We start from the raw sequence: 13,142 nt of genomic DNA, 5'->3' as shown, positions 1-13,142 counted from the left end.
TGATTCTATGATTCTACCTGTGCGTTGTGGAGTCTAAATTGGGAAGACAAACTAATAGATAGATTTTTTGTGGTGTGATCTGCTGTGTCCACATACTCCATTTGAACGCCAGCCAATTAGTGTAACAAACTGCTCAGATTGAGATCATTGGGCTGTCTCAACCAGTAATGTACATTCAGACTTATAGCAGGTCTCCCAAGATCTCACACAGTGGTGTTTTCCAGCCCTGCTACACTGGAGATCCTTTTCCCTGGAGGTTCTGGGGATCGAATATGGAACGTTAGCGTGCAAAGTCACTCCATCTCTGAGTGACTCCGGGCAGCCAAATGCATGCATACAATTTAGCATGACCAGTGGGGTAAGTGTGCCAGAAGAGTCTGGAACACTTTATTACCATAACATTTACTTATTTTAAAGGGCTTGCCTATAAAGCAAAAGAGCTTTGTCAAGGAAGTGTACAAAAGTCACAAAATGTCCTTAATGTACAGTTACATTTAATTATAAAGTGCACATTCCTGCAATGAGGAAGCTCACTTCCAAAGCATCCCCCACACTCTACCCATAATTTGTCTCCTCTTGGTAGCAATACATGTCTGCCTGATAGTATATTCCTTAGACCATCTAGTCAAATGACAGGAAGTTGAATGCTTGATTTGGTAGGATGTGAAGGATGCAGTGGGATGGGATGAGTACATAGTAGAACCACAAAAGAGAGTGCAAAAAAACACTCCAAATAGAGAGTCCTAGCTCGGTGCTAAGTACACAGGCTAATTGATGTCAGTCAGTGTGAACTGTTAACCTGCCCGGATTAGGGCCTTATAAAGCTGAGGGCTGCCTCTCTGCCTTGTTCTAGATGTTTCTTTGGGGGAGGAATCGGGCCACACACCCTTGAATTTCAGTGTATGGATGGTGCAACAGCGTCACTGAACTGAAATGAATGTGACCTTGAAAAGTATTTTGATTTACTCTACAGTGGACAGAGCACCTCCTCCATTTGTGCTTCTTGAGCTCAGCTAAAGTGAAGTTGAAGTTGCCTTTTTGAATGTCCCCTTGAACTTTTATTTTCCATGCCTGCTTTCCTTAATCAGGGAGGACAGTGTATGACTTAAAATGAACTCTGCTGAGGCTTCAGCCTTCCTAGTTTCCTTTAAACTCTCTTTGGAGTTCTTGCTCCTGATCTTACTTGTAGAGATAAAGTTTGATTAGGTTTAGGGGTCTGAGGTGTTCCCTCAACAGGGTGGGAACATGAAATTGATTCCCTGATTTGGAAGCACCTCTCTTCTTTGCATTTACGTTCCATTTGTCTTTTTCTTTTAGCTGGGTACACGTGGGAGAAAACAAATGAAAGAGCCCATCAAGTGTCAGAGGAAAGTGATAAGGGGTCAGACATGGAAGAAAAGGCTGGGAATCAAGATGGGATGAACAAGCAAGAAGAAAACCAAAGAAATAAACAGAGGAATAAATGTCTGGATGGTGACCTCCATGCAATTATGGTACAACCAAATGCACCAAAAGGAAAGAGAGAGAGGAAATCCCCTGTGCATGGAAAAACGTTTGCTAGTAAATCAACTCTTGATGACCATTGTACAACCCACACAGCAAAGACATGCTATAAATGCCTTGAGTGTGGAGAGAGTTTCGGGCAGAATGCTGACCTTCTCGCCCATCAAACAACACACACAGAAGAAAAACCATTTAACTGTCTGGAGTGTGGAAAAGCATTTAGTCAGAAGACATACTTTTCTTTACATCAAAGAACTCACACAGGGGAGAATCCATTTAAATGCTTGGAGTGTGGAAAGGGATTCTGCCAGAGAAGTGCCCTTAGTTGCCATCAAACCACTCACACGGGGGAGAAACCATTCAAATGCTTGGTGTGCGGGAAGTGCTTCAGTCGGAGGGCCCATGTTTTGTCACATCAAAGAACTCACACAGGGGAGAAACCGTTTAAGTGCTTGGAGTGTGGAAAGAATTTTAGTCGGAAGGCATACCTTTCTTTACATCAAAGAACTCACACAGGGCAGAAACCATTTAAATGCTTAGAGTGTGGAAACGCATTCTCCCAGAGAAGTGCCCTCAATCGCCATCAAACCACTCACACAGGGGAGAAACCTTTCAAATGTGTGGTGTGTGGAAAGTGCTTCAGTCGAAGGTCATCCCTTATTTCACATCTAAGAAGACCTCACAGAGAGATCTCTTTGGAAGAGGAGGAATCTGATAGCCCGGAACAGTCCTCTTCTACCGTAGACCTGGAGGAACACGAGGCATCCAGCGACAGTGACACCTCATCTGAGGCTCCCAACAGAGCATTCAGCCCTGTCCCCAGCCCAGCTGTAAGTCCAGATTCCCCTCCTACCACCCACGGCTCACCAGAGCACCAAGGGCAGTGTATCAGGTGGGATACTCAGAGCCATGGTGGCAGTGCCCACCTGATTCCCAGAATACCCTTTCACCCAGGAAATACACAGGAGTAAGGGCCAACTCAGGAGGAATGGTCCACTTATGAGGCAGCCTCAGATGCACGTGTGGAACCAGGGTCAGGATATATGCTCTCAGTGTTCCCCAGACCTTTCCTTGGTTGACAGCTCCCCTAGAGCTCTTTGACTCCACTTACAAGCTCAAGACAGGAGAAACTATTTAAGTGTCTGGACTGTAAAATGAGCTTGAGGCAGAGCGCACGTGCTACTTTACATCAAAGAAGCCTCAGAGTACAAGCAATTTAAATACACATGGGGGATTACATTAATAATTTCCTGCTTTCACATTCTGTTTCCTTTTAAGGACACAGTTTTGTCAAACAGTATGTAAAAATATATATCTCTTAACTGCGTCTGTTGACAGAAGGTTTTATAATTTAGCAGAGTGGGGTCTTAATTCTGGCAGATTCTGCCTTCCCTATACAGCCCCCTGGACCCCCCTAAATGTTCTCTAGGGAGTTGGGTGATCCTCTAGCACAGCATGGGATATGACACTGCGAGCTGTAGAAGAAAGGAGAATGTTGCAAAAATCTCATGCACCCTGCTTTCCACTTCTGGAAGCCTCTCATGTGTTAGTGGGGACGCCTGGAGAATGTGCAGCCATATGGGGTAGGTGCTGGTTAAGCCCAAGACATTTTTCTTCCTGAGGCAAAGAACAAGAAGGCGGCCCCTCCCTTCCCACGGACAAATGCCAACCGAACCGGCAGTCGAATCTTCGTTTATCATTGACACTCAGTGCTCTTGTTTTGTAAACGTTGGGGGGGGGGGTCCTCTTTCCATGAATATCCTTGAAAAGGATGCAGTTATGGTGGATTTGCTTTCCCGATCTTGCTTAACTCATCAGGCCTATTTGTTGACATGTACTAAACTTTGGTCTTTTCCACTCCGATCTGATTTTCCACCTTGGTCAGTTTTGGAATCTTCTAATGTCAATCCTCCCTCTAATGGATGGCATTAGCTTCTCAGCACAAACGGATACGTTTCTTCCCGCAGTTAGAGATGTGTGGTGTATAATGTCATGTCAGTTACATTTTGATCCATTTTTTCATGCTAAATTGACTCTATGGCGAAACACAAACTTAAGAATTGATATGAAAATGTCTTTTGTGGCAAAATTGGACAGGTAAGTTGATTTTTTTCCTTGGTCAACTAGGCACTGATTGTGACTTCTTGTCATTCTTGGCTTTGTTTGCCAAATACAATTTGCCTGCTACAGCTGAATGACAGTACTTGCAGTTGCAGCGTTTGGTAGAATCTAGGTTTGGTGCTGCCGCTTCTACAGCTTCAGAGTCCATTAGAAGCCCTTATTGAGGCTGATCGGTCATATCGACCCACGATCTATGTTTAGAAATACCATGAGGGGATGCTGATGACTCGCAGCTCTATCTCCCTGTGACATCTAAATGAAGTGACCCTGTGCAAGTCCTGGATCAGTGCCTAGACTCAGTAATGGGCTGGATGAGGGCCAATAAACTGAATCCGAATCCTGCCAAGACGGAAGCCCTGTGGGTGAGTGGTTCCTAGGAGAGAGGCTCATTGGCTGTTCTGGATAGGGTTGTATTCCTTCTGAAAGATCAGGTTTGGAGCATGGGGGAGCACCTAGATCCAGCATTGTCACTGGAGGCCCTGATGGCCATTGCGGCTTGGAGTGCCTTTTACCAGTTTCAGCTGGTTCATCGGCGATGGCCTCTCCTGGACACAGATAGCTCGGCTACGGTGGTACAGGTGGTAGTAACCTCACCCTCAAGACCTCATGTTGAGCTGCCCTTAAGGCTGCTCCAGAAGTTGGAGTAGCCTAGTGCAGGACGCAGCAGCTCAGCTGTTGTCAGGTGCTGCCCCTTTTCAGTGTGGAACCCCTTTGCTGAGGGAACTGCACTGGCTGCCTGTTTGCTACCGGGCCAGGTTTAAGGTATTAGTACTAGTTTACAAAGCCCTAAACAACTCGGGACCAGGGTACCCGAGAGAGCGTCTTCTGCTTTACCATCATGCCCCATCACTGGGGTCATCGGAGGGCTTGGTCCTGGTGGTTCCACATGGACCTATGGCTGGATTGGAGTCCACCCAGACTTTGGGTTTGTGATGTTTGGGAGTAACCCACCCATGGGGATTTGAGGAACTGAATTATGTCTCTCAGTTGGTTTTGGTTATTCTGCCAAGGATTTACCAGGGTGGGCCTTGCTATATTCTTGGGGATGTGGCATTTGTTTAATGTGTGACAATAAATCCTTTGTTATTTGACTTGCTCTTGTCCAGATGTGTGAGTAAGGTTGACTGCCAGGGTTCAAGTAGTAAGACTTGGGTTACAAGTGAGATAAGGAGCAAGGACTCCTGAGAGGGTTTAAGGGAAACTGGAAAGGCTGAAACCTGAGCTGTGTCTATTTTAAAAGTTGTACATTGTCCTTCCCCATTGAGGAAAGCAGGTACAAAAAATAAAGAAGTTAAAGGGAAGATTCAGAAAGGCGACCTCTGCTTCAGTGTAGCTGAGCTCGGGAAGAACATACGGAGGGGGTGCTCTGTCCACTTCAAAGTAAATCAGAATACTTTCCAAGGTCACATTCATTCCAGTTCAGTGAAGCTGCCGCAGCATACTTGCAATGAAATTCAAGGGTGTTTGCCCAATTGCTCCCAAAAAGAAACTTCTAGAATGAGCAAGGGGGCAGGCCATGATCTGGGCAAGACAACAGCTCACACGGAGAGTTTTGTGATCCTGAGTCCTCGGCTCTGAGCCAGGACTCTCCATTTGGACTGCTTCTTGCCTTCCCTTCCACCGTGCGCCCACCCCACTGCATCCTCTTCACCCTGCCAAATTTGGCTGACATTTCCTGGCACTTGAGTAGCTGGTCAGTGAATGCACAGTCAAGCAGTGGTGTATTACTACCAGGAAGGGACAAATAATGGCTGCAGTGTAAAGAATGTTAGGAAAGTGAGGTTCTCTACTGCAGCATGCTGTGCATTCCAGAAGTGTTCTGAATTTTGTGCACTGCCTTGAGGGGGCTCTTGACTTTTCAGCAGCCCGTGAGCCCTTTTAAATAAACACATGTCATGGTATGTCTTGAGGGGGTCTCTCAGGGCGTCCTGTGAGAACAGAAGTCTGAGACTGCATCTTTACCGTTTCTGATAGCTATGGCCAATCGCTGTCAATACTAAGGGCAGTAGCTAAATCTGGTCCTACTCCTAATTGCATGAAATGTGATTTTCCCAGAGTCAGAGGCTCCCCTCTCTGCAAAGAACCCCTGAATCCTTGTCAGGCCAGAAAAAATAGCGCAGGAAGGGTAGCCATAGCCAGAATGGCTCAGGCAGATATACTAGCCACATGGGTCTTCTCTGGCTGCATCCTTATGGGCAAGTAACCGAAGCTGGGTTGCCTGTCTTCCAGCTACCTCCATTCACAGTGCCATCAACACTTGGAGATTCCAGCGAAGGAAGCTGGATGGTAAAAACCAGTGGAAGCTGGTGGCTCTGATTTCAGTGGGGCTGAGAATCCACTCTGGATTTCAGTCGGAACCAGGCAAACCTCCAAAGGAGCTATCCATGGTACTGAGCCCAATCCCCCAAATAGGATCAGCACCTAGAGTTCCGGCTGGTTCTGACTAAAACCCAGATTGGATTTACAGCCCCACCAAAATCAGAGGTAAAAACGTGACTCAGCCTTCCCCAACATGGTCCCCTCCATATGTGTTGGACTGCAATTCCCATCACTCCCAGTCAGCATGGTCAATTAAAACTACAAAAGCCTATGGCTGGTGGACGTACTGGCTGTGGATGATGGGAATTGCAGACCAACACATCTGGAGGGTGCCAGGTTGGGGAAGGCTGAAGTGAAGCAAAGCGTTTTGGGGCGAATCTCTTCATGGCTTCTGTTCAGGAGAAGGACAAAAAGCACCTCCACCCTCCCCTGGAGCCGAGGGTTCCCTCCTGGTTTCCGAGTGAAGAAGCCGCAGCCACAAAGGAGCCCACAGAAGGAAGAAAGTAAAACAAGGATCCATGAAATCAAAAAGGGATCCTCATGATTTCAGATGATCTTTAAAGGGGAGGCTCACAACACCACCCTCCAATCACAGAGCACATCTGCCTCCAGGAACTGAACCAGTACAGTCACAGATCCGCCACTCGTGGGCACAGCCACAGCACAAAAACATGGTTTCGAGGCAGGGATCCTTAGGGTTCCTCATGAGTTTTACAAGATACCCCAAAACATACCATAAAGCACATTTTCCTCCACAAACTGAACCAGAAAAATTGCAGATCCACCACTCGTGGGCACAGGCATGGCACAAAAACATGGATCGGAATTTTATATGGGATCCACATGAAACCATAGTCAATTCATAGATCACATGGATGCCCATGTACTGAATTAAATTACTGATCCTGTGCTTGACCGTTCCACTACAGTACAAAAGCACTGATTCAAGGCACGTATCCTCAGAACTGAACCTTAAAAATCATGGATCCTGTACTCACTTTTTTATAACCCTGGGTTTTTAGGAATGAGTGAGCATGCTAGTGCACACTGCCTGATCTGCTACTGTGAGTGACAGCAGCTAAATAATCCAGGAATGTTTCGTCCTTGGGTGGTTTGTCATGATGTGCAAACCAGGAAGTCCGGCTTGTCTCTTCCAGAACAAGCCTGAGAAATAACCCCAAACCAAACCATGGCTTATTTCTCTGGGTTGATCATGAACAGACAAACCAGAGTCCCTGGTTTCATATCACAACAAACTATCAAGGGGCCAGAACATCCCTGGGTAGTTTTGGTGCTCCCGCTCACAGCAGAGGTGATCAGGCAGTGTTCACCAGCACACTGCCACACTCACAACCCAGAATTGTTGTGATATGTTTACCAGGCCTCTTTCTCCAAATCCATAATCAAATCAGCTCTCATCTTTCTAGACTTGCTGGCCTCTAAAAAGCATGTATCGTTGGAGCAAGGTGTTCCCACGGAACAACAACAAGTATATGAGAAATGGATCTTCATGAATCATCTTAATGGTTTTTATAAAGACCAGCTAAAATCAAATGTCAGGTCACACTTTACACCCTTATCTATGGAGTGAGCCATAAAAATCAGCATGGATCTAGCATGTTGTGCCACGCCATGCTGTGTATGCTTTGATCGGAAGTATGGTCTTCGTGATCCTTGCACAAAAGCCCCACCATGTAATCATAATCATATAAAAACCTGTCTCTGAGGCATGAGAGCTAATGGAACTTCATGGGTTTTGGAGGCATCTAATTACAGCTCACATCCGCCTGCAGGTAATCCAGTACAAGTAGGGACATACAGATCCTTTTTGTCTGTGTTTGTCAGGTGTCTTTAATTCCCTTGGCCACTCATTGACAGAATTGGATTACTTTCTACAAGAATTATCTTCCACTTGTGCAAATGCACGTTCTCACCAATGCTCATGAGCGCTAATGTGCATTAACACATCATTGCAAGTACGCATTAGCACTAATGAGCAATGATGCAAATCTCCCCCAAAAGTAAAAGAATGGTATGGAAGTCCACAGAATCCGCGCAAAAGAAACTGGTTCGCGGTAGAATCCGCAGGTCAGAAAAATAGAAATCTGAACGCATTTGAATCCATTGCAGATTTTGCCAACATTCCTAACTAAAAGTATGTTATTTTATTTCTCTGCTCTTTTCTTGCTAAGAAGTGGCAACTCAGCAGTGCAACATAAATTAGCAATATAACAACAAAAATTACAAAATAAAATAATATACAAAACAGCACCAATGTCTGTAAAGAGAGCAGATTCAGGGGGATAAAACTGCAGTTTCAATTATCATTAAAATTCTGGTGAAGAAGGATGCTCTTCACCATTTCTCAGAAGGTGAAATGAGAGGAGGCCAGGCACATCACCCACAGGAGACAGTTTCAAAGCTTTGTTGCCATACAGAGAAGGTCCTGTCCGTTGTACCAATGAAACTAACCTCGGACAGTGGCAGAATGTGAAGCGGAACTCTCCCTCTGGATTTTAAACAGGTGGGCTTGATCACATGGAGACACGTGGTCCTGCACATAATGTTGGTTGAGGCTAGGGATGTACGAAACCACTTACCTCTTTCGTAAGTAGCATCTGCGGTGGGGGGGAGGCGCTCTGTCCCTCCCCCGGAATCCTCCCTGGCCGGCTCCCCTCCTCAGCGACTCTGCGGAGCCGCTGGCTGGGTGCATCCTCAGCCAGACATCCATCTGCGGCAGGTCTGCGGACGCAAATGGCGGCTGGTGTAGCGGCTGCCATTTGCATCCTTCACTGAGCCGTGATAGGCTATGTAAATATTTACGTAGCCTATCACGGCAAAGAGCGGGGATGCAAATGGCGTCCGCTGCGCCATTTCCGTCCCCGCTTTTGCCGTGATAGGCTACATAAATATTTACATAGCATATCACGGCTCAGCGAAGGGATGCAAATGGTGGCTGGTGTAGCGGCTGCCATTTGTGGCCGCAGCCCGGCAGCGGCTGGAGCTGGAGCTGCCACCGGAGCCGCAGCCAGGTAGGCTCCGTTTCGCGGGGCTTTCACGGGGTGATGGGCGGGTTGCTCTGTTCTGCCATGGATTCCGGGGGGCCGAATTCACTGGAATTCGGCCTCCCTGGGATCCGTGGCGGAATTCTCTGACATCCCGAGTTGAGGCTGGTAATGCTTCAATGATCAAGACCAGCATTTTGAATTTAGCATGGAAACAAACCAGGAGCCAATGCAACTTTAAAAGTACAGGAGCAATTTGCTCCAGAAAATTGGCTCCTGGCAGTAGCTTGGGAGTTGTCCACCAATATAACTGGATGGCTACAAGTTCAACCGTAATGTCAGGGTTGGATCGGAGCCCAGAGGGCCCCAAAGCAGTTCTGATTCTGAGGAAGAGATAGAGACCGTGGGAGAGGAACCCACACGCTGTCCAGAGGCGCAGCTGGCAGGACAGCCCCTCCCTCCTCACTTTCCTGAGAGTGCCAGTGACCCTGGCAGGGAGAGGGAGGGACAACAGCAGTTTCTGGACACTAGGCGCTGGTGCTGGGACTAGCGGGAGATGGCGGGCGCCGAGAGGAGGCGCTCAGCCCGCTTGGTGCAATGGCAACAGCTGCGCCCTGATGCCCCATGGGAAAGGGGTGGACTCTCTCCTCCTAGCCCATAAGTTCAGAGGTTTCCCGCCTCTTCCCTCCAAACAGAGACCAACTGATTCACTAAGGCTAGAACCCTCCTGGTAGGCAGCTCTTGTAAGTCTTCCCCTTAGGCTCAGGCAATTAGCATCTGTAAGCATTATTAGGTTGAATGGAAATAAAGCCTTAGAAAAGAGCCCTATTGTCTGAGTATTGATTCTGGCTACCTGAGGATTTCAGAAGGCAGCAAGGGCGCTCCGGACAGGTAATATGAGAGGAAGAAGAAAGACATCAATGGACTGCTGGCATGCTGCATTTTCTAATTTCTACATGGCCATGTGCAGAATCCAATCATAGAATCATAGAATAGCAGTGTTGGAAGGGGCCTACAAGGCCATCGAGTCCAACCCCCTGCTCAGTGCAGGAGTCTAAGTCAGAGCATCCCTGACAGATGGCTGTCCAGCCTTGTCTTGAATGCCTCCAGTGTGGGAGAGCCCACCACCTCCCTGGGTAGTTGGTTCCATTGTTGTATTGCTCTAACAGTTAGGACATTTTTCCTGATGTTCAGCCGGAATCTGGCTTTCTGTAACTTGAGCCCATGATTCTGTGTCCTGTGCTCTGGCATGATCGAGAAGAGATCCTGGCCTTCCTCTCTGTGACAACCTTTCAAGTACTAGAGACTGCGTTATTCTCAGCCCCAGATCTGGGAAGCGGCATTGTCCTGCAGGAGCACGTCCCCCTTGGACTCACAGATGTTGTGGAGGATGCAGCATGTGACAATGACATCCACTACTAGGTCTTCCTCCACTTCCAGAAGCATGTACAGGGTACGCTAACAAGCTTTTAGTCGCCCAAATGCTCGCTTCACCAGGACTCTTGCCCAGTAGTTAACCATCCAATGCCGCCCTTGTGTGTACGGCCAGCCCCGCCAATTTTTGTTTCACAAGTGGCCACTACCTGTGATTTAGAGCTTCTGGGGTCAAGCCAAAATGAGAGGAAACACCCATTTCTGGAAGGGGGCAGATCAGCGGGTCAAAGTCAACGATCTGCCCCCTTCCAGAAACAAGCAATTCCACTTATTTTGGGACTTACCCCTGGAAGCACTCAATTTCTGGTCGGCAAATGACCACTTGTGCAAAGGAATTGGTGGAACTGGCCATGTGCGAACCAGAATCAGCAGCCCAAACCACTGGCAGATGGGCAGCACTGGATTCTGCCCCCAGACACCACAGTTTAGGAAGTTCAGTCCCTGGAGGTACCCAGGGCACCGTCGATTGTCAGAGGACTTTCAGTTCTTATGACCCAAAGATGTGGGCAAGGTGCTTGTTTAAGCCAGCCCCGGCACCTGTGCCCTTCGTGGCTTATGACATCCAGAAGGGAGGGGATGACTGGCTCGTTTCGAGAGGTCATCAGTTCTTCCTGCTGGTCGGAGTGGTGAGGCCACTTCTGAAATAAACATCGTTGGATCCAGCAGATCTGAATATTTATAGGCCAGTAGCTAACATCCCTTTCCTGGGCAAGGTGCTTGAGAGGGTGGTGGCAGATCAAATCCCATCACTCGTGGATGAAATTGATTTTTCTAGATCCACCTTCAACCAGGGTTTAGGCCTGGTTTCGGCACAGAAAATGCAGTGGTCGCCCTGTGAGATGAGCTTTGCTGGGAGAGAGATAAGGGGGGTGCAACCCAGTTGATTCTCCTGGACCTTGCAGCGGCTGGCGATGCCATCAACCATGGCATCCTTCAGGATAGGTGCTCTGACTTGCGTGTGGGTGGTACAGCTTTGCAGTAGTTCCATTCATACTTGGATGGCCATTTACAGAAGGTGGTGCTGGGGGGTGTCTGCTAAACTCCTTGGCATGCTTTGGGGCCCAACAAGGTTCCATCTTGTACCACATGCTACTTAACATCCACACTGAAACCACTGAGGGAGGTCATTAGGAGACTTGGAGCGCAGTGTCATCAGTAATGCGGGTGACACATAGCTCTGTCTCTCTTTCTCATCTGATCCCGGTGGGGAAGTGGATGTGCTTAATCATCCTGGCCATGATGATGGACATGATGAGGACAAATCAGCTGACATTCGATCCAACCTTATGTTGCTTTTGCTGCAACAGACCAACACAGTGATCCCTCTGGGTTGAATTCTGACACTTGGTGCTTCCAGATGGAGGGCTTCTAGCACTGCCAAAACATTGTGCATCTATTACATATTTTCCTCCCTCTTGGATTGTTATTCTGGTAAGAAAAAAGATAGAAGAAATGGTGGGATAACATGGAAGGGTTATAAAGGAGGATGTTGCCATCTGGACCCCCTCCCCCCCAATTATGCATTACAGGCAGGGAGATTGCAGAATAAAAGCATTATGTGGAAGCACCTTTAGTAATACATCAAATAAACCCACTAATGGGACATAAGTTAGTGGTTACTAACTTAATTCACATTGATTAGTACCCAATGTTAGTCCTGTGTAGACTAGACTAATTGAAATGAATGGGACTTAAGTCTCCCGCATTTCAGTGGGAACTACTCCAAATATGGCTAGGTCTGTATCAAAACCAAAGTATTGTGGCAACTTGAAAACACTGGGTGCCTCCTCACGAGGCTTTTATTATGCAATGAACAAGCCTCATTATAACAGCACTTTAGAGAAGATCCAGATGACACTGTCATCCATGTATAGCACTCATTTTTGCCCACCAGTCATCCCATCTTTTTTTCTAACTAGAAAAAAAAAATTACGGAGGAAAAGAGGAAATAGCCTTTGGAATGGTAGCGTCAGGAGCTCTTTGTGCAGAAGCACAGATGCATTTATAATGACATAAGCCTACATGCGCTGGAGTTCATTTCATCAGATGCATTACATGCTTTCCTCAGTTGGAAGGTATATATTATATGCATGACTTAGAGGAAAGACAAAAACAGTAAACATTTGGGTCACATGACAATGAAAAGTAAATAGTATAAGCTGTGATAATTCAATTAAGTGACCATTCACATCAGCAGTAATTACAGATAGTTACACTATCATCGTAACAATGCGAAAATAGGCTATGCAGGTCAGGAAGTCATTGTCCTTATTCATGCACAAATGGTTAAAATCAAATATTTTGAGAAGTTACTATTCAGTGGTTTCCTGCTGGTCTGTTTGAAACTACTTTGGTGGAGAATGGCAGCTGTCAGGTCAGTTTCAATTGGAGAATAAAGCAACATCTGTTACGTTGAAATCAACGACACTTACAGCACAACCCTATACACACTTCCCTGGGATCAAAGCCCATTCATAGAACACAGTGTGGTTTACTTCAGAGTAAATATTAATAAGGCTGCACAGTTAAAGTTTGATCATACCACAGGATATTTGAGCCAATTTCATGGCCAGAAAAAAATTGGTTGGCCATATGAGTTTGTTGGTTGCAGTTATACATTAATGTTAATCAAATAATTAATTGAAAATGTATCTATTATAACAACATCAAACAAATGATTTCAGAACATTTTTGTTCCCATAATCAATACAGTCTTTTAACATTTACTGTACATGTTAAACTACAGACCCATACTCATTA

At 46.6% G+C, this 13,142-nt stretch overlaps 1 protein-coding gene across 1 annotated transcript in view; it reads left to right on the top strand.

Moving 5' to 3' along the window:
- LOC146356265 (uncharacterized) overlaps positions 1 to 8,673 on the top strand; it is a 33,784-nt gene extending 25,111 nt beyond the window's left edge. The window contains exon 3 of the mRNA XM_084831624.1: positions 1,514 to 8,673. Coding sequence (XP_084687750.1) covers positions 1,514 to 2,474 — 961 coding nt within the window. The 3' untranslated portion in view covers positions 2,475 to 8,673. The remainder of the gene's footprint in view (positions 1 to 1,513) is intronic.
- The last annotated feature ends 4,469 nt before the right edge of the window (positions 8,674 to 13,142 follow it).

This window comes from Heloderma suspectum, chromosome 2, assembly GCF_057233095.1.
Source record: "Heloderma suspectum isolate Gila_16-S chromosome 2, 16-S_ref, whole genome shotgun sequence".
NCBI lineage: Eukaryota > Metazoa > Chordata > Lepidosauria > Squamata > Helodermatidae > Heloderma > Heloderma suspectum.
Note: the sequence above shows the minus strand (reverse complement) of the source record. Positions and strands in the feature narration are given on the sequence as shown.